This window comes from Amyelois transitella, chromosome 11 (assembly GCF_032362555.1).
Source record: "Amyelois transitella isolate CPQ chromosome 11, ilAmyTran1.1, whole genome shotgun sequence".
Lineage (NCBI taxonomy): Eukaryota > Metazoa > Arthropoda > Insecta > Lepidoptera > Pyralidae > Amyelois > Amyelois transitella.
The window spans coordinates 10,006,154-10,033,820 of NC_083514.1; the positions used below are offsets into that span (position 1 = coordinate 10,006,154).

General features: G+C 34.7%; 2 protein-coding genes across 3 annotated transcripts in view; one reads left to right on the top strand and one right to left on the bottom strand.

Annotated features, from left to right (window-relative positions):
* LOC106133297 (adenylate cyclase type 2) overlaps positions 1–27,667 on the top strand; it is a 171,552-nt gene that overhangs the window by 46,749 nt on the left and 97,136 nt on the right. For both annotated transcript variants that reach the window (XM_060946552.1, XM_060946553.1), the window contains exons 3-5: positions 1,164–1,370; positions 13,937–14,065; positions 20,663–20,857. In XM_060946552.1, coding sequence (XP_060802535.1) covers positions 1,164–1,370; positions 13,937–14,065; positions 20,663–20,857 — 531 coding nt within the window. The remainder of the gene's footprint in view (positions 1–1,163; positions 1,371–13,936; positions 14,066–20,662; positions 20,858–27,667) is intronic.
* Positions 24,941–27,667, bottom strand: part of LOC106133298 (uncharacterized) — a 41,126-nt gene continuing 38,399 nt past the window's right edge. The window contains exons 4-5 of the mRNA XM_013332975.2: positions 27,349–27,518; positions 24,941–26,001 (exon numbers count right to left, since the gene is read on the bottom strand). Of these exons, the coding sequence (XP_013188429.1) occupies positions 25,452–26,001; positions 27,349–27,518 (720 nt within the window). The 3' untranslated portion in view covers positions 24,941–25,451. The remainder of the gene's footprint in view (positions 26,002–27,348; positions 27,519–27,667) is intronic.

The window sequence follows — 27,667 nt, forward strand, 5'->3', positions numbered from 1 at the left end:
AAAGGACCAATCCATCTCTTTTTCAGACGTCGTAAAAGGTGACTAAGGGATAGGCTAATAAACTTGGGATTCTTATTTTAGGCTATGGTTTGGCAACGTGTCACTATTTGAATCACAATTCCATCATTAAGCTATACGGGGCCTTTTAATTTTTGCTAGACCGTTGGCTCTGTCTACCCCGTAAGGAAGTGATTGTATGTAGGTATGTATGTATTCTCGACGAAGCGAACCTAGTCTAAAAATAAATTATGTTTGTCATAGTTTAGAGAAATGAATGGGAAAAGTTCAAAGAGTTTATTGATTTATTAAATCGGCCTCATTCGTGTTCTAGGCTATGACAAATTGTCCTAGACGTAGTTTCAGACTTTTCCAGGCTTCCTTGCCTAGTCTTACTTCAAAACTTCGTAGTTTCGTAATTCATTTTATCTACTTTAAATCCTGAAATATTTTTGCTATTTGAAATCTTACGTTTGTTAAAAAATTAATGAATTTATTTGCATCACGACCTGCTGGTATTCCAAAGTTATTTATTAGGGAATAGATTTTGTGCAGGGCTGCGCTTTCTGTTGAAAAATATATATCTAAAGAGCCCATGTATATCTGAAGATATATTATGTCTCTGTGTCAAATATTATCAAAATCAGTCCAGTAGCTTTTGTATGAAAACATTGCAAACATACCTATTTACTACAAAAACACAAATTTCTCCTCTTTATGTGACACAATTATTGCTACAGCTTAAAGTATAACATCACATTTCTGTTGTCATGTTTTTTTTTTTAGATAACGCTGGTGGCTCGGCCTATGTCTCCGCTCACATAAAACAAAAAGACCAGTAATATTCCGTTCCCGTGGGAATTCCGGGATGTTCTCCCTTGTGCACCCCTATCCTAGACCACATATGGAAACTACATGCCAGATTTTAAATCTCTCGATACTCGTTCTAGTCTGTGCGTTGATATGTCAGTCAGTCAGTGTCCCTTTTTATAAATTTTATTGATCAACAAGTATCTACAATACAATTTATCTTTATTGCCCATAAAAATACATATGCAGTAGAAACATACATTATAAACATGTTGAGCAAAGGCGGACTTATCGCTAAGCAATCTCCAGCCAACCTTTGAGTAGTGAAAGGTAACATAAAACTTCTCTCTTTCCAGGAACTATCCCATCAAGTGCTATCAATAGCGTCACTATCGGTCATCACTATAGTGCTATCCATCGTGCTAGCGCTGGCGTTACTGCCGGCCGCAGCGGAGTGGGAAGCGCTAGCGCTAGCGGGCTCTGTGCTGGTGACAGTGAGCATTGGAGCTGGGACATTGATGGCAACGCACCATGCACCGTTGCCGCTCTTTGCGCTTATATTGGTAAGTTCGTTTGTTTTTTTAAACCGGAGATAATACAATGGAGTGTTAATGCTAGCACTGGCCTCACTGAACAAAAAAAGGATAACATTAAAAAAAAAGCATATAAACACATAGACATAATTAGGTCTTTACCGTATACGTAGTAGACAGAGCCAACAGTTTCGGAAGTCTAAAAGGATTTGGCTTTACGGCTTACTGATAGCATTTGAGTGGATGTTAACCCATCTCCTAAAAGAAGAATCCCAAGTTTATCAGCATTTCCCTTGATTAGCTTTTGCAATCTGCACGGAAATAAAAGAGGCTGGCACACTCGCTTGAACTCATTTTGGTTAGTTGGAATTTTTTAATCGACGGAAAAACAACGGTGTATTAGTGCTAGCTAAGTCATAAAACTTAAAGTACATACGACAGGCATTCTTTGACATAATCCCTAGTGAAGTTGAAGGTCGATAAGCCGATGAAATTACCACTTTACGTCGACTTTGCTTGAGAAGTGACAGGGTCGCTTTCCGTTTTCTCGTGACGAACTGGCGAGCATTTAAAATTATAAATTTTCTTTAAAATTCGCCTTACACTTAGTGAAAGTTAAAGGTTTGCTTGTTAGGTAACAGGTTGAAATAACACTACGCCCATAATAATCGCTCTTTTGTAAGTTAAAAATTATAAAATAAACGTTCGATCGATGCAGCGCAAAGAAACCTGCACATTCAGGTAACAGAATTGGTTACAGGTTCAGGTAACTGGTTGACAGCCTCTGTGGCGCAGCGGTTACACGCTTGTCTGTGACATCGGAGGTCCCGGGTTCGAATCCCGGTCAGGGCATGATGAGAAACAAACTTTCTCTGTTTGGTCTGGGTCTTGGATGTTTAAAAATATAGTATTGTTGAGTTAGTATCTCGTAACACAAGTTTCGAACTACTTCGAGGCTAACTCAATCTGTGTAATTTGTCCCGTATATATTTATTATTTATTAATGTGAAACGATGATCTAAACTGATGTGGTTCCACCATAGTTCAACTTTCTTTCACTACCCAAAGGTTGGCTGGAAGAGATTGCTCAGCGATAAGTCTGCCTTTACTCAACATATTCATAATGTATCTACTACATATGTATTTTTTATTTATTTATTTATGGGCAATAAAGTTAATTTGTAATTGTATGTATTACATACATACATACATAAAATCACGCCTCTTTCCCGGAGGGGTTGGCAGAGACTACCTCTTTCCACTTGCCACGATCTCTGCGTACTTCCTTCGCTTCATCCACATCCATTGTATGTTTTTGCGGGGCCAAGTGGCTAAGGTCTGTCTGAAGTCGCTGATAAACCTGATTAACCCAATCCAGCGTGGTCCATGAAGTTACGACCACCCGGCCTCCACTTCAGAGAGTAATGGATGGATAATGATATTGAATCTAGTCTGGTTTCACTGTTAATTGTTACTGAAATCAAGACTAAATATTGCATTGTTATCCAAAGACGAACACAAATTATATCTTTAACATTTTTTTTTTCTGTTTGAAAAAAGTGAAAAAGTTTTTAGTGCAAATATATATCAGTAGATCAGCTGATCGGTCTTCATCGTGTTTTTTGTGCAATAAAGACTTATATGTTTAAAACAAACAAACCGAAACAAATTATGATAATGAGACTATAAAAGACACAAAACTCTTTTTAGATAACGTGATTGTTAAATTAAATTCAGTTTTAAGCCGATACCTGCAAGGTTTAAAATGAAACCATCGCACAATTTGATGGCTAAAAGCTCGTAAACTTGAAAGCTCAGGCCGAGGAGATAAAGCTCTTCGATTTATGTCCAAAGCTTTGATATTAAGTGTGCGCAGCGTGTGCTGAGAGTCTCGTAGTAAACAAGTTTCACACAAAATTGCTTAGTTCTAAACATCAAATAAGGAGTGTACAGATGATTAACGTATGTTTTTGAAAGAAAGAAAATTGTTTATTTTGACAATCAAGTAATACATAAGAAAGTACGTAGACTAAGTTTTGTTTCAGTGATACGCTGAACCTGTTCAGCGCAAATTTTCAGCCAAGACCTATTGAGGTATTGTGGTATACGGACAATACAATGCGTTACAGATAAAACAAAAGCTACAGAAGATGGCCGCATGGCTTTTAGATACATGCCGGTCATAAAAAATATAGTATTTGTTCCAGTCTTCTTCTCGTGTAGATTGTAAAAATGTAAGTGCAGGTTGAATAGCTGATTGAAAATTTGAGAACTTAGAACATGCAAAGGAGAGACAAAGAAAGCAATTAATTAAATCTATTATTTTCTTAGTAGTTTTCTCACTGTGTGTAAACTGCAATAAGAATATCTCTCACTAAAAACGTTTCAAAGTCGACCAATTCCATACCGTCGTTACTTTGTTATCATAAAAGAAGATGCTTTCAAGTTGTAGGACTATGGGGCTTAGAAATATTACAATTTTATCTTCTATTTATCATCCTGATATCTGCATACTTCTTTCGCTTCATCCACATGCATCACTCTCTTCATGTAAGGTCTCTGTACCTACACTTGGCCAATTCATAGTTCACAATTTATCAAATTTTGCATTTAGATAGATAGATAGACACTTTATTGCACCATAAGAAAAAGAAAAACAGAAAAAAACACAGGTAATGAGGTACGAAGGCAGAGTTATCGCTATAGCAATCTCTTCCAGTCAACCTTAGGGTGGGAGGAAATTAAAATAGAGAGGCGATTTATAGTCTCTTTGCAATATTTTATTTATTTATTAAAACTTTATTGAATAAAATACAAATGTATAGCACAATTAATTGGCGGACTTAATGCTAAAAGCATTAACTACCAGTCGACGATTAAGTCTTTTAATTTACACTTCTCACAAATCTATACATAAAATAAAATAGTAAAAATATTTTGTCTGTATATTTAGCACTTATGACTGAAATGGATAGAGGGACACTTAGAATGAATAATAGAAAGCAAAAAAAAATTTTTTAATTTTTTTTTCTGTCTGTGTATGTATGATCACACTTATCTTAGAAAATACTGACCCGATTTACTTAAAACTTTCACCAATTGCTTTGTTTTAACTCAGAAAAACATTTAAAGTTTGTTTTATCAAAACTGGTTCACTAAAATAAAGTAATCGTCATTTGAATGAACTCAACGCATGAGTTTGCCTGCAAATAAATTTAAAATTCAAAGTTTACTTTAACTTAAAGAATTGATTTATTTTCAAAAATAATTTACTCGTTAAGGTCACATATTTAAGTTAATATTTCATATGATTAGTAGTACATTATATTGATTTATTTCACATTATTGTAGATTCAACTCGAAATTTACGCGGACGAAATCGCGGGCAATAGCTAGTAGATAATTCAATAACATTGTATAATATTTTACAGAGTCCCCGAACCAAGTAATCAAGTCAAAATCCTACCACATAACGTTGCCGTATGAGTGAATGCGGTAATATACCGCGAAATTAAGTAGAAGTTAAGGCTTCTGTCTACCAAGACTTTATGAATACGCGATTTATTTGTTCGCGGTAAGGTATTCATTTTAATAAAAGGGAGGAAATTGAGAAAGTGCCGTGTGGTTTCCGTCACCAATAAAAAGAAAGAACAGGACCACTCCATCTCGTCTCACTACATGTCGTAAAAGGCGACTAAGGAATATGCTTATAAAGTTGGGATTCTTCTTTTAGGCGATAGGCTAGCAACCTATAACTATTTGAATCTCAATTCTATCATCAAGTGTTGGCTCTGTCTACCCCGCAAGGGATATAGACGTGACTATATGTATGTATTTATATAAAAGGGAGGAAATGACTGTTCTTTATGTGAATGTCAAAAATTTTAATAATATCTTTACATGTAAAATAGGTCACTGAAAGACTGATACAATAACACACAGCTTCTTTTAGACTTTAGACATTTGAAATAAAACATGTAGATACCAAAATGTTGTACCGACGCACGAAGGGAGAATTTCCCTAAATTCGTGTAAATAATTCGGTATTTTTACCCGTCCACGGTGAAGCAAAAAGGAGGGTTATGATATTTTTCATTTATTTAATTATGTACACAAAATTATAAACAGGACCATTTAATACAGTAATTGTAGTACAAAGGTGCTACTTTTTTTGTTTTACGCTGACGGCTTTCAACAAAAGGGTAGGTATGCTTAGATGGTTTGGTCATGTTGGGAGGATGAATAAAATCACGAATTATGTCTATACAACGCGAGTATAAAAGGAAAATATGGAAGGGCAATTTCAAAACGAATGTACCTTGATCTAATAAGTACCTAAAGCGTACCATAACCAACAAACAGCCGGAGATAATTGAAAGTAGAAAGACGCTGCCTATCCCTTTAGGAAATAGGCCTGTTGTATGTTTATTTAGAGCATACACTAAAGATATTATGATTATTATGAAAAACGTTAACTATTTTTAACCGACTTCAAAAAAGAAGTTTCTCAATTCGGCCGTATATTTTTTTTAACAAGGCCCTTTCGACCGGTTTTAACCGACATCAAAAAAGGAAGATGTTCTCAATCCGTATTTTGTTTTAATAAGGCCTTAACTTGTATGATTTCCTTTACATTTTTACCATAATCACTTACTCAACAATTCTTTTAAAATCTCAGTTAATTATTCTGTCTCCTTTTCATCGCTAATCCATTTAATATATCCCGAATTATGCTGAGTCACGGTAAATGATAATGCTATCACCGCGACGAAGATGGAAGACCTCTCGGTTACTATGCGAAAATTAATGGAATTAGGTATTATCGTACTACAGTGTAATAAGGTCTCAGGACTATAAATAAAAATTTACTTTATCATTTCATTAACTAGCTTTTGTGCCGGGGTTTGCTCTCATGGGCATTCCCTTAAAAAATGTCTATGTAACTTTAGCAAAGAGGTGCGGTCAAAAAAGGTCTTAAAAATGTCTTTGTTAAAAGTAGAATCTCAAGGTTACTAGCCTATCCCTTAGTCGTCATCTACGACATCCCTGGGAAAGAGACGGAATGGTCCTATTCCTTATTATCGGGAGCCACGCGGCGCTAAAACAAAGTAGCTTGCTTTATTATTTAGAATTTGGTAGTACTTACTTGCCTTATTCGCTAATGCGTAGACCCTCGAAGTAAGGGATTCACGTGTTACAACCTTGTTCATTAATATAGTACATTGTAATTTGCCAGACTGGGTTACCTGACTTAAGTTGTAATATGTAGCTTTGTGAATATAAGGAGGAAGGATGAATGAAAGCAGGTTGACTAAGCATATATACAGGGAGAGTGTGGAGGGAAAGGTCGGAGTGGGAAGACCTAGACGAACGTATCTTGATCAAATTAAGGACGTCCTGGTCAAGGGTCAGGTCAAGAGTACCCGAAACCGCCGAGCGTATGAAGAGAGTTATGAATGTGGATGAAGCGAAGGAAGTGTGTGGAAAGAGGATTTTATGTATGTATGTATGTGAATATATCAAAGCTTGTTTGAAAGAGTTTTTTTTGGAAAACAACATGTTCATTTAACATTATATAAATTCAAATTTTTTTTAAATTATTAAGGGACATTTCAAACATCACTTATTATTATCATAACTTTCGGTTTCACAAAATTGGTTGACGTCAAATAAATTACTTAACACTAAGTTTACTGCCGCTTCCAAAGCGTAAGTGCAGAAGAAGCGGCAATAAACTGCACTGCAGCATTTTCTTCAATAACGTCAACGTTACTTAAGATAAATATTAACGCAAGCGTGTGAAAACAAGTTACGATTTATTATTTTTATTATATTGCTGAAAAATGAATGATCACCCAAAAATACTCTTTTTAAATAAAAATAATCGCGCCATAAAGTTGACAAGAAAGTTTAATATACTTATATAGAACAAACCTTGTTTTTGTTCGGAGTTAAGAAATATTGAAGTAGCTTAGTACAATCGCGTACAAAAGTGAAAATGTTGGAACAAGTTCGCGCCTGTCTGTGCATAATATCTTGGATTTGCATATCTTGGCCTGTCCACTTTTAATGAAAAAAAAAACCATTAATTTTAATCAAAGTTACCTTGAATTTTTTGAACAGAGAAAGGGTAAAATATATATTTAAGGAGATAAAAGTGATTTTACACTAACTGCAGTGTAGTTTGTTCCGCCGCTTCTTCTACACGTGGGCTTTAGAAGCGGTAGTAGTTATAATTAGATTTAAGTGATGTGACGTCAATTAGTGATACCTTGTATCCAATTTTGGAAGTAAATCTATTCTATTCTATTATAACTGAAAATAAAGGATTGTGCCGGTACGGCACTTTAAATAAGGCCATACTCTTACCCATGGTAATTGGATCTGTTTACCCCGTATGGTATAACAACGTGATACGTGTGTGTTAATAATTATACTCAAATTATTAAATAAAACCTTTATTTTACTTTCTAAAGTGTAACTTTATCTTTAAGCAACAGAATATAAGTTCGCTGAAATATTTGGACTTTGGGACTTAAGCAATTCCAATAAAACAAGAAGGGTCGGAGAGACGTTTCAAAGTTCAACAGTATTATAGATTTGAGATAACCGAAAGCGGATTCTGTGTTTGAGATAGTTTATAAGTCGAATAATATTGTTAAGGAGATCAGCTTGAAGTTTTAAACTAATTTTTTTAGATAAATTTGAAGCTATGCTAAGAAATAGCTACGATTATTTCTATTATCGCTGGCGGTCCTGAGGTTAACCAGCCTCTTTTACAGAGGGGTAGGTAGAGACTACATATTTCTGCTCACCACGATCCCTGCATACTTCTTTCGCTTCATCCAGATTCATAACTCCTTCCAATCAAGCTCGTGGGTTTTGGGTGCTTGACCTTTTGCCAGAACGTCTACGATTCCTCTACATGGTTCCCATTCACTCTCTTCTATTCAACAACTATCATTTTCATCAGGAACTAAACGGGGATTGATCCCGGGACCTTTTGATGCAGACTCGAGAATTCGGCAACTGCGCCAAACAGGCCTATATAATTACGTTTTTTATCGATTCTTTCCACAAACTTTTACATTATTAATTCATTTCACAATAAAAAGAAACCGCTCACATTAAAAATGAATGAAGTAATGACCTCCAAATAACAAGACATCTATTCCAATTGTTGTTGACATCAAACCGTTGTATCATAATGTGTTTTAAATTACATTTTCGGTAAACAAAGTTCCATCTAGAAGTTTAGACACAGTTGATTTTCAAATAAGGATAAGTTTGATTTAAAAAATAAATAAACTAGTTAGTACCTAGTTTCAGATTTGTCATCACTGTATATTGTTAAGTTCCCCTAATTTCTATGTCCGTATGTATGCGCTAATCTTGAAAAGTTGTAGACGGATTTTGTTCCTGTACGAAATGTTGGAAAGAGAGTTTTCTGAGGAAGGTTTACATTTATGGAGATGGTTCGGTCATGTGGAGAGGATGAATGAAAACAGGTTGACTAAGCAGATATACAAGGAGAGTGTGGAGGGAAAGGTCGGAGTGGGAAGACCTAGACGAACGTATCTTGATCAAATTAAGGACGTCCTGGTAAAGGGTCAGGTCAAAAGTACCCGAAACCGTCGAGCTTGCATGAAGTGAGTTATGAATGTGGATGAAGCGAAGGAAATATGCAGAGATCGTGGCAAGTGGAAAGAGGTAGTCTCTGCCTACCCCTCAGGGAAAGAGGCGTGATTTTATGTATGTATGTTTACATTTATAAATGCTACGCGTGCGAAGCCTGTAGTTGGTCGCTAGCGATGTAAATTACCTAAGGGACAGGCAGTGGGTACATCTTAAATCCTAAATCCTGATCCCCGTGTACTTCTTTTGCTTAATCTACTTTTATTTCATTCATAAAAGCGTGACCTGATGTCATAAATCATACGAATCTTAACAGATGTAGAGTGGGCTACATAGAAATGGATATGACCTTTACATCGTAAAAGTATCGAAGCGAGTATACTTTTCTATGTAGTTTTTCCAATCTGCATGCCTCGAACGTATTCACAGTCTCTCTCATATTCATAAGAAAATTGGAATCAACCCTAATCAATAATACCATTAAAGTTAAAATTTCCATGAGCTACACTCGTTGCACAATAAAATAAATAGTCGAGGAGCTCGTCGGAAATTCAATTTTCGAACAAGTGGTCTTTTTCTCTCATCGTGTTCATAAATTGGTCGGAAGATGGCGTCTGATGCGGCCACTCGGACACGTGTTCTAGATTCGAATCGCGGCTTGTAATTGGATTTGTTTTTGTTTTTTTTTGCTCTGGTTAAGTGGATGAAGCTGTGAAACTGGTTGGAAATACTAGATGTTTGTCTGTGTGATTCCCGGCACCATTACAAAAAAGAATAGGACCACTCCATTTCTCTCCCACGGATGTCGCAAAAAGGCGACTAAGGGATAGGCTTATAAACTTGGGATTCCTCTTTTAGGTGATGGTCTAGCAACCTGTCACTATTTGAATATCAATTCTATCACTAAGCCAAACAGGTGAGCGTGGCCTATCAGTCTTTTCAAGACTGGCGGCTCTGTCTACCCCGCTAGGGATATAGACGTGATCATATGTATGTATGTATGTTGTCTGTGTGGCAAGGACTGATTCTATCTAGAAATTATAATTTACTTGTAATAAACAGACCGACTGATAGAAGTAAAATGATAGCCATTTTTTTTTCAACTAATATTATGAATTTTAAACTCTCGTATTATACATGTGCCTATAAATTAATCAACCAATGTATATGATTTATTTCTGAAAATATAGAATATTCAGGAAGTATGCAGAGATCGTGGCAAGTGGAAAGAGGTAGTCTCTGCCTACCACTCCGGGAAAGAGGGGTGATTTTATATATGTATTCAGAAGTTGCTGACTCAAACTACTGAATATATGAAACAAAAGCAAATTATTCTTAGAATTGCTATACATCGAATAAATATCGTTAAACAAGAGCTCGCATTCCGAATTTAACTGTCGGATAGGTAGGCTTGTGTTATTTTTCTATCATCCCACCGTGGGTTCGGCAAATTGAACAGTGATTGACGCTTGTCAATATTTATGTTTTTGCATATGGTTTACGTTAAATCGCACTTTACCTAATGAAACTGTTATGAAGTTTTATTGAATGAAATGTTTTTTTTTAATTATAACCGAATTCACGGCATATAAAATTTAATTCTTACTTACAGGAGATTGAAATGATATTTTCTCAATTAACGTGTTATCTAAATTGAAATCAATCAATTGCATCTGTTACATCTTTCTAACATTTACGGGTGAATGATTTCAATCTACATTTCACATTTACGCTTTCAAATCGCTTTCGTACCTTTCTGAATTTTCCCATAAAAATTCTACTCGATTAAAAAATGATTTAAAAAATGTCGAGTAAATTTCGCATGAAGTTAGCAATGGCAATTTCAATGTTATCATTTGATTAATGTCCCCCCGCCTCCCGGACTACAAAGCCGTACAAAACAATCTATCTGTCTGTGTGTCAAGATGACGTGTAGGCGAAACCAACAAATTGTTTTGTGTACAAATTAATTGTTCGGTGCATGTTTTAAGGCAATTTGGTAACTGATATGTTTGGGGAACTGATGATTACGTAGTTTGACTACCTACACAATTCTGTGACTTATTCACAGACAGTCGTCTCCATTGGTCTATGAAGAGTTTGATGTTGAGTAAGATCTCTTTATGTAGAATTTAAATTGTACCCGATCTATTTAAAAAAAAGAAATATGTGAACTATTCGTATGATTTGAACAGTACATTTAAAAGTAGGGTTAACTGTACCACAAATAGAAAAACGGATATATGGGTCTCTTATTCTCCATAATTAATCTACCTCTTTAGTAACCGTTAACAAAATTAGATTTAGAAAAATTAAATGTATTTTTTATAATAGTGCTTTAGTTCATAATATTAACAGTAGGCATGTGGGCAGGTTCCCTGAGAAGTCTAACCGTTTACAACAAAGAAACAAACTGGAGAAAAATTAAACAGATATTTATTAATATGCAGGCGAAGCCGCGGACGTATCCTAGTTCATAATAGCATGAAGTAACTGACAACAGTAACCAAGCGAATAAACAAAAACAAAGTGAAATGAACTCGTACGAATTTCAACCTTTGATTAGTGAAAATGCAATGCAACCTATATTTTGTTGACTCTTGGAAAATAGTGGGAATAACGTTATTTATTTTAGTTTTGTTAGTTCAGTTTGTTGAAATTGAAGGTTATTTTGCTTTATTTGTTATTAAACTTCATAAACTTAATTGTATTTCTGTCAAAACTTTAAAGAAAACTCTGCCTTGTGACTATTGAAATAGAAATTGAAATCATTTAAATTATCAAAAACAATTTGGGATAAATATATTTATTTTGTTTAGTTCTAAAGACGAGGTTTCTATATTCAAATGACTTTATTTGATTGAACTTGAGGGTATAGAAAAATACGTGTTGTGAAAATTAAACCAAAATTTTAGGATTAAAATAATCGGTTCGTTGGTTTTATAGAATTAAATAAATATTCATAGCGGGACTGAGATTCTGTAGGAATTCACAATTGTCCTATTGTAATAAACAGATTTAACTGGTAGGTATATCATAAAATCGATTGCATGCCCTGTGATGCAGCGGATAAGTTATACGACTCTATAAAGCGTGCCATTTTGCAAGAATCCACTCCAATTTTAAAATCTACTTAACCGATTTTGTCAAATCGAACAGACACGTACTCAATCATTCCATTGACATGACAAATTCTACATACATTTTAGATTTATTTTTTTATTTGAGTACATACAGTAATTCATTATTTTTACAAAACACTTACCTACTCCTATGTATATATGTACATACATACATACATATGGTCACGTCTATATCCCTTGCGGGGTAGACAGAGCCAACAGTCAGGAAAAGACTGAATGGCCACGTTCAGCTATTTGGCTTAATGATAGAATTGAGATTCGAATAGTGACAGGTTGCTAGCCTTTTACGACATCCATGGGAAAGAAATGGGGTGGTTCTATTCTTTTTTGTATTGGTGCCGGGAACCACACGGCATATTATACATATATGTATATTCTACTAATATTATAAATGCGAAAGTTTGTGATTATGTCAGTACGGATGTTTGTTACTCTTTCACGCAAAAACTACTGAACCGATAACAATGAGATTTGGTATGCAGAATAACATATAGGCTACTTTTTATCCTAGAGTTCCCGCGGGATTGATAGGGTTTCCGTGCGGACGATCTCTTAGTCGCCTTTTACGACATACATAGGAAAATCAAGAATTGGTCCTATTTTTTTTTTAATTAGTGCCATTAAACTAACTCAATAATATAAACAAAGCGTTATTATAATGACGTTTACAAAAACAGTTCGAAAATTATCGCATTACAAACATACACTTGGCAGACAACTACATATATGTATATACTTGCCCTTAATTTTTGTTAAGATCAAATCATTCATGTAACTAGTTTTATCACACGGTAATTGTGCAGATATATTGACCTCAATACAGATCTTGTGATCATAAACCCTGACATTCTAGTCATGGCAAACTGCGGTTAGCTCACGATCATCTGATTAAAATGATACGATCAATTTGATAAACGAATCCTAAATTATAACAGAAATAATGTTAGCTACAACGCTGGTCATTTTGTATAAGTCGATCGTGCCGTGTGGTTCCCGGCACCAATAGAAAAAATAACAGGACCACTCCATCTCTTTCCCATGGATGTCGTAAAAGGCGACTAAGGGATAGGCTTTTCAAATTGGGATTCTTCTTTAAGGCGATGGGCTAGCAACCTGTCACTATTTGAATCACAATTCTTTCTTAAAGCCAAATAGCTGAACGTGGCCTATCAGTATTTTCAAGACTGTTGCCTCTGTCTACCCTGCAAGGAATATAGACGTGGCCATATGTTGTGGCCATTTATCACACTTATACAATTGAAATTTTTAAGTCACGACACGAGTCTTTGTTTGTTTATGTTTATTTTTTTTATTACGTGCGCAGATTGACCTGCACTAGCACCTAGGTCATAACTGAGAATCAGCGTATTGCTCTATAGCAATAAATTCGTTGAGTTGTGACCTTTTTGTATTGCTGCAACTCACATCCTAATTAATTTGTATTTCATATGAAATTGTAAATTGTGTGTAGCAAATCAAATAAATGAATTATCTATCTATACATACATACATATACATATGTTCACGTCTATATCCCTTGCGGGGTAGACAGAGCCAACAGTCTTGAAAGGACTGAATGGCCACGTTCAGCTATTTGGCTTAATGATAGAATTGAGATTCAAATAGTGACAGGTTGCTAGCCCATCGCCTAAAAAAGAATCCCAAGTTTGTAAGCCTATCCCTTAGTCGCCTTTTACGACATCCATGGGAAAGAGATGGAGTGGTCCTATTCTTTTATGTATTGGTGCCGGGAACCACACGGCACTTTATCTATCTATCTATGTATGTATGTATGTTGTACAAATATTGTTTTTTCAGATGGTGCACACGATGATGCCCATAGCCCGCACGATTGCCCTGGGCATGTCCGCTGCCCTGACGCTGGCATACGCCGGCCTCGCCCTGGGTCTGAGGCCTGATAAAGAAGAGGGGCAGTTTTATCAGCAGGTAACATAGGAAATTGATTTAAATAAATATAAATAAATAAATAAATAAATAAATAAATATATACGGGACAAATTACACTGATTGAGTTAGCCTCGAAGTAAGTTCGAGACTTGTGTTACGAGATACTAACTCAACGATAATATATTTTATAATAAATACTTATATAGATAAACATCCAAGACGCAGGCCAATTAGAGAAAGTTCGTTTCTCATCATGCCCTGGCCGGTATTCCAACCCGGGACCTCCGGTGTCACAGACAAGCGCACTACCGCTGCGCCACAGAGGCTGTCAAAAAGAAAGAAAGAAAGAAAAATATTTTATTCGATATCACAAACTTAAGTATACTAAGTAACAGGATTTTACATACATACATAAATATATAAATCGTGTCCCTTTTCCGGCGGGGCAGGCAGAGACCACATCTTTCCACTTGCTACGATCCCTGCATGCCCTTTCGCATCATCCACATTCGTAATTTTCTTCATGCAAGCTCGTCGGTTTCGGGTACTTTTGATATACTGATTTTATGAAGAGGATAAGAGAGGATGTTATTTATATGTTTACCTCATTAATATGTATTCTACTGTATGTATATTGTTTATCTATTGTGGTTTTTATGTATACATACATACATACATATGGTCACGTCTATATCCCTTGCGGGCTTAACAGAGCCAATAGTCTTGAAAAGACTGATAGGCCACATTCAGCTATTTGGCTTAAAGAAAGCATTGAGATTCAAATAGTGACAGGTTGCTAGCCCTTCGCCTAAAAGAACAATCACAAGTATATAAGCCTATCCCTTAGTCGCCTTTTACGACATCCATGAGAAAGAGACGGAGTGGCCCTATTCTTTTTTTCTATTGGTACCGAGAACCATACAGTACCTACTATTATATACCACGGTGATATTAGTAATTGTTCAAATTACAAGATAGACAAATATTATTGTTAGTATCCCTCTAGCAAGTCTCTGTTGGTTTAAGTCCCTTGTTCTAAGAAGTGTTTATAAGGCGGCTTATATCGAGAGCTATTATTGTTGGACCGGTCTGTTAAGGCAGGATTTGCGCAATTTTTTGGGAAAACAATGTCTTTATGTCCTTAATGAAAGACTACAAAAGTAAAGTGAAATTTCTTATTGTTAAATATAATTTGAAGTTACAGTATCACTAATAAACATATAAAATAGAGACCTCCTATTTACTTGGTCTGTATGTATTGTGCTAATCTCGGAAAGTTACGGACGTATTTTATTTCAAACTAGCTGTTGCCCGCGAATTCTTCGCGAAGAATCTTAATCATACAGTCAGAGAGACAATAAATGTAAAAAATAAATTCTCTATCCGTTTCAGTCAAAATATTAAATGTACAGACAAAATATTTTTACCGTTTTATTATATGTGGGTTGTAATTTGATTTTCAATTTTTTTTAATAAAATACTCAAACAACACAAAAAAGGGATTCTTCTTTTAAGCGATGGGTTGCCCATCGCTTAAAAGAAGAATCCCAAGTTTGTAAGCCTATCCCTTAGTCGCCTTTTACGACGCCTTTTACGGAGGAGAGACGGGGGTCGCTTCGGGTAAATACCTGGCTGAATCGACAACAAAAGATAAATCTTTGACTTCGATCCTAGTCAAAGAGTACATACATACATACATATAATCACGTCTATATCCCTTGCGGGGTAGACAGAGCCAACAGTCCTGAGCGGACTGATAGGCCACGTTCAGCTATTTGGCTTTAAGATAGAATTGAGATTCGAATAGTGACAAGTTGCTAGCCTATCGCCTAATAAAAGAATCTCAAGTTTGTAAGCCTATCCCTTAGTCGCCTTTTACGACGCCTTTTACGGAGGAGAGACGGGGGTCGCTTCGGGTAAATACCTGGCTGAATCGACAACAAAAGATAAATCTTTGACCTCGATCCTAGTCAAAGGGTACATACATACATACATATAATCACGTCTATATCCCTTGCGGGGTAGACAGAGCCAACAGTCCTGAGCGGACTGATAGGCCACGTTCAGCTATTTGGCTTTAAGATAGAATTGAGATTCGAATAGTGACAAGTTGCTAGCCTATCGCCTAATAAAAGAATCTCAAGTTTGTAAGCCTATCCCTTAGTCGCCTTTTACGACATCCATGGGAAAGAGATGGAGTGGTCCTATTCTTTTTTGTATTGGTGCCGGGAACCACACGGCACAAGGGTTTGTACGTATATATACGTGACTGTATGCAAACATGAGAAATATCACATGATATTTTGACCTGTGTTAGAATGAGTTTTTGCAACTGAGATGAAATAGTTTCAAAGTTGAGCTTAATAATTCTACCTCTGTATAATTTTCATTTTCAGAGTGCGTTCAGTTTTCATATTGTTGATGCTGGAATAAACATGATATGCTGGTTAGTTTTTTATTAAAATAACCAAATATTAAAATCAATTAACAAAGGCAGACATCTATTTTTTAAAGTATATATTTTTTATACTAGTTTATATATTTATTACGTAAAAGTATTATTTGTCTTTATCTGTACTCCACGCTAAATGTAGGCTTTCATGTAGACAGGTGGAGTGGTTTTTAAAGATGGATAAACAAAGTGCACATTACCATATACCTAAAGAAAAAAAATCATATTAGTATGGATTTCAAAGTTTTGATAACATTTTCTTTATCTTATGGATAACAAAAAAAGACACAAATGAGTATTTTTAATATTTCTTATAACGAAATAATTTCTCATTTTCTATGAAACATCCGCCTGAGGCCATGGCAAATTGTCACTGTAGGAATCCTTATATAAAAGCAAGGATGTTTAAATTACTTTCGTTCATCCAAAATAAATCTCAATTTTCGTGTTTATTTTGCGGATTAATTCCGATAAGACAATGTACTATCGAGTTCCATTATTGAGCTTTCTTCTTTTATGAATTTAACGTGCCGTGTGGTTCCCGGCACCAATACAAAAAAGAATAGGACCACTCTATCTCTTTCCCATGGATGTAGTAAAAGGCGACTAAGGGATAGGCTTACAAACTCGGGATTCTTTTTTAGGCGATGGGCTGGCAAACTATCACTAGTTGAATCTCAATTCTATCGTTAAGCCAAATAGCTGAACGTGGCCATTCAGTCATTTCAAGACTGTTGGCTCTGTCTACCCCGCAAGGGATATAGACGTGACCATATGTATGTATGTATGTATTAATTTAACATTTAATAACAAAAATTCATGTAATTTTCCCGGAGCTGTAGCCAGCAACTATATAAATCCCGTCATGATGCTCCTCGGTGCAGGATCTTCTTGATATTCCCTAAAATTCTCACGGGAATGAAATAAGAAAGAAATCCGCGGGCGAAGTCTAGTTTTTTATATTTTGCTAATTATACGAACCATAATACAAGCAAAGTGGGAACATGTTGTCCCAATTTCACAAGATTAACCCTACGAATACCCAGGAAACCTGCGTGGCTGAATATAATTCAAATATTAATGGTTAGTATAGGTACATATACATACAAATGTGTTGTTAATTAATTTCACCCTCTTAAATATTATATCAAGCCCCAATCTCAAACCCTCATCTGTCTGACACGCCTAACAAAGATATTGCAAGTGTGCAAATATAATAAACCATTGTTTCATCGTTTAATTTTGAACGTGGCCCGAGAATTATATTCTGATTAAACTGTTTCAACTGTTGTCCAATTTTTTTATGTATTAAGGTAAAAAAAATATTGTCCGTATAATTGGAGATGTGTCAAGATAATTTGTACTTAGTGTTCGACATGATGTTGTTGTTTGTTTGACAATGATTGCCCTGTAAACAATCAAGTAAAACATACCGTTACTATCAGTAGGTAGTATAAATTGTATCTTTAATGTGTTATTCTGATATATATTCAATACTGTGTAGTTTTTGGGTGAGAAATAAGAAACATAGGTACTCACAATTTTTGCTTTGAAATGTTTCGTATGATTTCATTTATGGGGCAAGATGTGAAATCATTGTTCTTTGTCAAAAGCAAATTAGGAGCAAGATTGTTGGTGAAATCTCCAAAGTTGGTTCACAATAAAGTACAGAGACAGCTTTATTCTATTTTAATGTCAAGTTCCTGCTTGTGACGAAAATTAAGATATGTATTTTCATGACGTGAGACAGGATGAAAGAATTTATAGGTATAAAGTATAAGTCGGGTTTATGAGTGTTGTTTTGGTGTCAACTTTTGTAGGTGATAAGGGGTTAGGTCAGACTTAGTTTAACTTAATTTTTCATTCATTACATTAATGAATGAAAAATTAAGTTAAACTAAGTCTGTCGGCAAATTTTTTAACAAAAATATAAGTTGAAGAATAATTTCATAAAATTAAATAAAAACATCCCGAATAAACTCTTGCCATTAGGAAATTAGCGCCACCTACAAAAGAATACAGGTTTTTTGCAAATCCCACGAGAACGTTTTTACCGGGTTGAAATAAATACCTACCCTATATCCTTCTTCAAACTCTTATAAATATAGGTTAATTATATACGCGAAATTATAACGAAAATAAGAAAATACACTTTTTAAAAATATCGAAATATCTCTCACAGTCTCTTAAATCTTCTATACCAATAATAAAATATCAGTAACACATAATCAGGTTAACCCTTTAACAATTTTCTATTGAAGAAAAAACAACGTTCACAAACGCCTGCAATTTCGAGATAAGCAATGCGCTAATAGTCATTTTGCTATTCAACTTGCAAAGGCGCACTCAGTCGCTCCGAGTAGAACGCTTTTGTTGATTTCCTAGGATTGTGAATTGAACTTAAAGCCGGCGGTAATACTGAAGATAATACAATTAATTCATATAAAGCTTTCGTTGTAACAGCTGCAGGAAATGAGTTACTAAGTATTTAATAAGTGGGTACTTTCATGTGTACTGTACCTAATAGGGCCGCTCCAACGAGGAGACAGACGACTTACATTAATGTATAAAGTATTACATCTCTTCTATAGGGTTAGGTTGAAACTACATCTTTCCCAGATTTCTGTATACTTATTTCACTTCATGCACATTTAACAAGCCTTACCTACCTAATATATAGGTATCTTGAACTTCAAATAATAAGTGGATCAGTGACAGACTGTCGACGGTCAAAATTTTAGGCGAACTGATTTGATTGAACTGATTTTAGCTGACAATTTAACCGAAAGAAAATTATAATCTACGAAAAGACAGCGAAAGAAAAACCAAAAAGCTTTGTGCTTCTCTTCACGCAAATATACATATTTAGGTAGAGACTTTGGCTTAGGACTATTTGATCTATCTACCACATTAGCGCACATGTATGTATTCAATATAAAAATCAACAAACAGACGTGTATTAAAAAAAACGCACCATGGAATTCCCAGAGAGTTTATATTGAAATGAGTTTACAACTCTCAGATAAAGTCTCGGCTCGTCAGAAAAAATAATTTCCTGTTCATAATTGAGTGGGTTTATTTTACAATAAAAAGGAAATAAATCTGGTGGTGATTTTATTTACCTCGTTGGTACGTCGTTTATTTAATCAAAATTCTTAATCAAATTAAAATTAACAAGTGAATTCGAACTTTTAGACGGCCTCTGTGGCGCAGCGGTAGTACGCTTGTCTGTTCGAATCCCGGCCAGGTCCAGGCATGATGAGAAAAGAACTTTTTCTGATTGGCCTGGGTCTTGGATGTTTAAGTATATATTATAAGTATTTATTATAAAATACAGTATCGTTGAGTTAGTATCTCAGTTACACACTCTCGAACTGACTTCGAGGCTAACTCAATCAGTGTAATTTGTCCCGTATATACATACATACATACATAAACTCACGCCTCTTTCCCGGAGGGGTAGGCAGAGACTACCTCTTTCCACTTGCCACGATCCCTGCATACTTCCTTTGCAATTGTCCCGTATATATTTATTTAAATCGTGAATGTATTTAAAAATAGTTCATTGTCATTTTCCAAAGAACATTTTCATTATTTACAAAGCACAATGGCCCTCTTTTCTAACTTAGTAGTATTTCTTTCTAGCATTTTTTCGATTGCATTCTCTTGACTTCCAAAGTTTTTCAAAGGAGTTCGCTAACTTTCAATGCTGTGAATACTTAAAGAACATTAATGCTATTCCTACAGACAAAAGCACATCGTCCCTTTCCCGGAGCGATAGGCAGAGGTTTCCACCTTTTGACTTACCACGATCTTTGCATTTTCCTTTTTTATTCTTGTCTGCCAGAAATCACACGGCATGTAGGTAGGTAAATTGAAAAAATACCGTGTGATTACCGGCACCAATACAAAAAAGAATAGGGCCACTCCATCTCTTTTCCATGGATGTCGTAAAAGGCGACTAAGGAATAGGCTTACAAACTTGGAATTCTTTTTTAGGGGATGGGCTAGCAACCTGTCACTATTACTATCAATAAGCCAAATAGCTGAACGTGGCCGATCAGTCTCTTCAAGACTGTTGGCTCTGTCTACCCCACAAGGGATATAGACGTGACCATATGTATGTATGTAGGTAAATTCCTTTAAAAAAAACTTAATTGATGATTTCCCTTTTCTGTCCCCAGCTAGTCTGCGAAATCCTGCTCCTCCTGTCTTCCAACGGCATTGGGTTATACTACAGGGTTTTGACGGAGAGGGCACACAGAAACACATTCGCGGGCACAAGAACATGCTTGGAACAACGTGTGAAACTGGAGTGTGAGAAGGAACAGCAGGAGAGACTGCTGCTGTCCGTGATACCTGCTTATATCGCTGCTGAGGTGAGTTTTTGTTTCGGTTTTTGGTTTAGTTAGTTTTGTTCCAAAAACTCTTATTATAATTGTGCCGTGTGGTTCTCGGCACCAATAAAAAAAAAGAATAGGACCACTTCATTCGCTCGCTCGAGGGAGCAATACAATGGTATGACTTAGATAACTATGTTTCTAATTTATCTTTGTGTAACGTTAAATTTATTTTGACATTTTTTATAAAATTAATATATATAACAAAATAACATGTAATACAGATATAAATAAGTATAATTATATTTTTCTATTTTGAAGTGCACGAATAAAAAAAAGAATAGGACCACTTCATTTATTTCCCATGGATGTCGTAAAAGGCGACTAAGGGATAGGCTTATAAATTGGAGATGCTTTTAGGCGATGGGCTAGCAACGTGTCACTGAAAAAAAAGAAATAATTTTAAAAAATTAAAAGTAAATACTTATATATAAAAAACATGATCACCTTAATTGCTTATTTACCAACGATTTCGGTTGAAAATAACCTGATTAATCGGGCCGTGCGTGCTGCGTATGCGCTGATGGGTCAGTCAATTATATATATATTATAATAGATACATAGTAGTAAGAGCGTATCGAAAAAAAAACAGGTATGTAAGTACTTGTACTTATCTAGGTGTTTAGGTAATTATCCGGGATGTAAATTAAATATTGTGTTTTGGTAAAAATAAAGGGAACTAAGTATAATATAAAACTTAATAATTTCGCAATAAGATATTATTGCGTCATATATCATTGTTGTGAAAATTAACAATTGACGATCGTACTTTTTCGATACTACGTAAAATTAAAACTTTTTTGTAAGCGGCCAGTGTGCAAATTAACAATACATTTTTAAACACTAGGTAATTTTCTTTTTTATATAAACTTCCATTTTACAAATAATGGTAATAGCTTGAGACTGAAATAGAAATGCGGATTTCAAATGTAAATGAAAAGATCGAATTTTGATGCGATGATACCTTTTATACGAGTGTATTGTTTCGTTTAGACCAATAACCTTTAAATCTGTTCTGTCTGGGGTTTTTGAATGCTTAAGTTATGATGAAGTACATTTGTGTTGGATTTACAAAAGGTTCGAAGCTTGAACAAATTAGAAATAGTTTAAAAATTTGATTAATTAAAGAAATAAATAAATGACGCTGTTATTATGTTTTAAATAATATAAGAGTAATTTTGCAAAAAAGCTAGAATCTTGTGATGGAATGCAAAAAAATGCAATGTTTTACAAGAAATATTATGCAAGTTAAAGTAAACTAATTTCTCTCTATGCACATATTTTTCTCATAGAAAACTTTAATAAACATTTAATTCACTTGATTTTTTATGAATAAGTTTACTGCAAATAATTTCTATATTTATTCAGTATATTATTTTTATTATATTATTCTTTACAACTAAATTAATAAATTCTACCAATTCTAAAGTGAATAATATACATTTTCACATTCCCTTACAATGTACATTTTACCGATAATGTGTAGTAAAAGTATTATTAAAACAAACTCGTTTTTATCTACTTAATTAAACTTTACATAGTTAATCGTTTAATTAGTTAGTTAACGAAGCAAATTAAGGGGTTCAGTTGTGTAACAATTACAGAAGTAATGATAATGATTGAAAAACTCATAAAGGTAAAAAGGAATCTTAACGAGAAAAGAAAAAGTATTCATTCTCTTTTAAACTTTAATGTGAAAATTAGTTAGAACCTCGTGAAAAGGTTGTGGCGGTCAGAAGGCACACCTTGGGTTCCTTCTACATAGAAGTGAAGATGTAACCGGCCTTTTAGAAAAGGGCCTTATATGTTTAGTAACCCTAATTGTTTCTCATTCACACTGGTTCGCAAAAGAATCTGAGAAAAATATTTATCGTATAGCATTTGTGGTATATAGCCTTTATAGTTGAACGTGGTTTATTGGTCTTTTCGAGACTGTTGGCTCTGCCTACACCGCAAGGGATATAGACGTGATTATATGTATGGTTTTTGTGGTAATATCAATCTTACGTGGGGTTGGCATAGTGAGATTCTTCCAATTTGTTTCTGGCACTTGCTATCTCTTTAGGAACTCCTTCCCCATCGATCTCTTTCTCTATTAACTTACAATTCCATTCACAAGCCCCTTTTGATAATAATGGTCAAAATATTAAACCCAATTTGGTGTATGGAAAGTAACTTATGGGATTATTTTATTTTCTTCTCTTTTGGATATACCATGTATTATACTGTAGCGGGAGCGATGATTCGGCTCGACCGCCACCAAAGGGATGATCTTCCGCCAGGCTAGGTGTGATGCCTGGGGAACCGCGCGACAGACGATGTTGTGTCGGAGGTTGTATAATATAGCTCCAATCCGTAAAATCTCTGCTTGCGCGATTTAGGTTTTTCGCTGTCTTTGTCGTCGCGTGATTTTATTTTTGTGACTTTTGGCCAGACATGTATTTTTATCATTCTGTAAATTTTAATACTTTTTAGTATGAAAAAGAATTTCATCAATATTAAAACGTAGCTTACCTATTAAATTATCTTCTTAAAGTTGTTCTACCTATGTACATTTGTTGTATGACAGTCTTCTGCATTGCTGACAAGACAATTATAACTTGTTACTTCATGTCGGGGTATCCGGCTTGCTCGAGGGACCAATACAATGGTTCATACCATTGTATTGGTGGTAGATAACTATGTTTCTAATGTATCTTTGTGTAACGTTAAATAAATATTATTTTGTCATTTTTTATAAAATTAATACATACATATTATAACATCATAACATGTAACAGGTATAAATAAGTATAATTGAATTTTTCTTTTTTAAAGTGCACCAATAGAAAAAAGAATAAGACTACTCCATCTCTCTCCCATGGATGTCGTAAAAAGCGACTAACGGGAAGGCTTATTAACTTGGGATTCATCTTTTAGGCGATGGGCTAGCAACCTGTCACTATTTGAATCTCATTTCAATCTTAAAGCCAAATAGCTGAACGCGGCCTATCAGTCTGGTCAAGACTCTTGGCTCTGTCCACTCCGCAAGGGATATAGACGTGTGTATGTATAAATAAATAATAAATAAATATATACGGGACACATTACACAGATCGAGTTAGCCTCGAAGTAAGTTCGAGACTTGTGTTACGAGATACTAACTCAACGATACTATATTTTATAATAAATACTTATATAGATAAACATCCAAGACCCAGGCCAATCAGAAAAAGTTATTTTCTCCTCATGCCCTGGCCGGGATTCGAACTCCGGTGTCACAGACAGTGCATACTACCGCTGCGCCACAGAGGCCGTTAAATGTGTATGTATATATATATATATATATATATGATGAATCTTAATGTACATTAAGATTATATGTACATTAAGATTCAAATTCTTATAGTGACAGGTTGCTAGTCCATCGCTTAAAAGAAGAATCCCAAATCCCAATTTACCTGCGTTTTCTTTGATTGACTTTCACCGTCTGCACGGTAAGAGAAGACAATGTCTTCACCGTAGATAAGGGACGTGTGTATATGTAAATAATATTCACAGGATAAGATAAAGTCTTACCTTTTGTTAATTACCTTTTCTTTACGTAGTTTATCTATTCTTTATTCAGTCATCTTTTGGTTTATACTTTTCTCTGTGTTTGTGTGTGCGTGTCATCTTAATATTCATTTCTTGTTCTCTCCAATAAATTTATTTCAATATTCTTGTCACGAGCCATATTTTGTCAAAGTTGAGTTTCAATAATAACGTGCTTGTCCTTGTATCAAAGTTTTTGGAAACTTCAATGTGATTTGCTCATATTGTTTGACAAGCTTTGCAAATACCGGAAAACAACAGATTCAAATCCTTTTGTCATTCAAAATGGTCTATTGTATGCATTTGTTTTTTATTAATAACAGAATTTCAGAAATTCTAAACATCTGAAATGAAGACATGCAAATTCATAAGGTAAGTAAGGTAAAGGTTAAGTAAGAGCGAGATATATTACAACGTTTGTAATATATGTAATTTATTTTGAGTTTGTATTATAATAAAAAAGGCAAATTGTAAAAATACTACGATTTATTGAGTTAAAAGTGTATCCTTAAAATAAACTTATGCTAAACTTAAGGCTACATCAGTCACGTTTGGCTCAAACTCAATTATTGACACTATTTCGTTAACTTAGGATTCAGAAACATCTTTTTGCTTCTCAATTTACTAATACATATAATAAAGTCACATTTAAAAATATTTTGAATTCTTTTACAGCTTAGCTTAGCACCAAAGTATCCAAATAAGAAAAAATAAATAAGGAAGAGACAAATAAAATGTTGACTAAAATCAAAGAAATTAATAACAAGTGGTATAAAAATTGAACGAATGAATGAGCACTCACTGATTCTTAACATGTGTTCCAAAGTAAAACCTCATTAGGTCTAAAAATTTTTGGGTAATACTGCGAAGATAGCATTGTATACATAATATGAAAGCATATACGGGACATTTTTTGAGAATATTCTTCGCTGATTACTCACAAATTTCTTTGGAATTTCAGCCTTTGCAAAGATCACATTTCCATTTTTAATGTCACCAATTACTTATAACCATACTTTCCAATATTAACGTGTATTGTTATTGATTCATCATTTTCAGATTTCGTTTCTTCCTCATTCCATTGCATCTCAGCTTTTTTGGCATAACTTTCATTTTCTATAACTAAAACTGATTTGTTATTGAATGCTTTGCCTTGGAATTCTACTAGCGCGCAGTATTCGCTCTTTTTGTTGTCAGCTTTAGCATCAACTATTGGACCTAACTTTTTTCTCATAATTTCGACTTTAACGTTGTAGTTGTGAATGCAGATTTTTATTATGAAAGCGCTTTTCTCATGGAGCAACACGATCTTGTACTTCGTTTTGCAGTAAGCTGTTTTTTTCAACTTAGACGGGAAATTTTCTATCAGGATTTTGATCTTCTGTGAGTAAACGGCTATGATGTTGTGCGTTGATTGGATGTGGGCTGATAGTTCCTCGAAGGGTAGGGAGCCGCAGTTGGCAATGATAGGACACACCATGGTGTCAAATTTGCAGACTATTTCGTGTTTCGGTCTGCTTGAAGCTGTGAGCAGTTCTGTGCAGCCTCGTCTGGGGACAAAAAAAAAATGATTGTGATGATATCAATTCTATGACGCGGCCGTGGACATTTCCAATAAACGTAGTAACAAAAACATTTTTTGTAAAAATGCAGATAAAAAAATTGAATATAATACATATGAATTTGGATTCTATTTCATACAAAGTCGTGCATTAATTAGTTCGAAAGCAATTATAATTTAATTGATCAAATAATGAATCATCCAATACAAGGCAAAATTTATAAAACCTGTTTACAAATTGCTTGGACAATCTGTACAATTAAAAGTGTTAAAATATTCTGTGAAATTATACCGTCGTTTTAATTTAAAGCTTTATTTTAATACTCTTTCACTAAGCCAACTAATTGTGAAAGCAATTTGCGCCTAAATTTTATTTTCCTTGAGCGAAAATGTTTGTTGGCACTCCGCCTTTTACATTTATTTTCATAAAATATTGGTTATATGAAATTAAATTTTATTAAAGATTTGAGATAAAATTTTAAAAATTAAGGGAATAAATTCTCGAGAATTTCCATGAGCAGAAGCTAAAATATAAATAAAAATAAAGTTAACTTTACAAAGGATATTTATATCATTTACAGAATTTCCATCGAATATATTGATATGTCGTTAAATTAGTCTACACTTTGTCTAACCATATGTACTCGTATATTCCTTAGTTTAATCTTGCCTCAAACAAGTTTAACAGAATTAATTTCCTCTTCACTAGGTATTTCATCCTCACACAACCTTTGAAGAAACCCTTAGATTCAAGTCATAATAAGGCCCTTAAAGTAAATACCGTAAACTTAAACAGCAATAACACTAAAACCACTTTAGCAAGACCTCTCAATCTTATTTTTACGACTTTATTTATCTAAGTGCCCCATAGCTCATCTGGCGTTGGTGTCAGAGTTTATAGGACAAACAAAAAAGGCGCAGAATTAAGTGTTACGGTACATAAAACTGTTTTATGTGCGATTTACGACAATTGTGGGATTAAAGAGACGGTTTCGTAGACTGAAACTTTAGGGTGTGTTCGGATCGGCTGGCATGAAATATTTGATATCTCAATTAACCATTCTATTAATTGCCCTGTGGTTCCTGGCACCAATACAAAAATGAATAGGACCACTCCATCTCTTTCCCATGGATGTCGTTAAAGGCGACTAAGGGATAGGCTTACAAATTTGGGATTCTTTTTGCGATGGCTAGCAACTTGTCACTATTTGAATCTCAATTCTATCATTAAGCCAAATAGCTGAAACTGTAAAAGTAACTATAAAGTTAGCTACCCCGCAAGGGATATAGACGAGATTATATGTATGTATGTATGCATAAAAAGGCAAATACTAACTTAGAATTTCGACAAGGCAGCATCAGATCATTTACAAGCCTCTGCAGAGTGACGCACGGTGCAGTGGGCGATCGAAGGGACCCCCTACACCAGGCGCACTTGATCATCCTTCGGGAACACCTTGTGCACCAAAAACCGCCGCAAGATGGGCAGGCGCAGGGGCCGGCACACTGGAAGCGAAAAAAAAGAAAATTAATTTAAAAAAAGAATTAAAATTTTGTGACACAGTTCATCGCTTAAAAATAAATTAAAAAAAAGAATTAAATTTTTGTAACATCGGGGATTCGAAGCACCGTTGTATTAGAAGATTAAAAAGGAT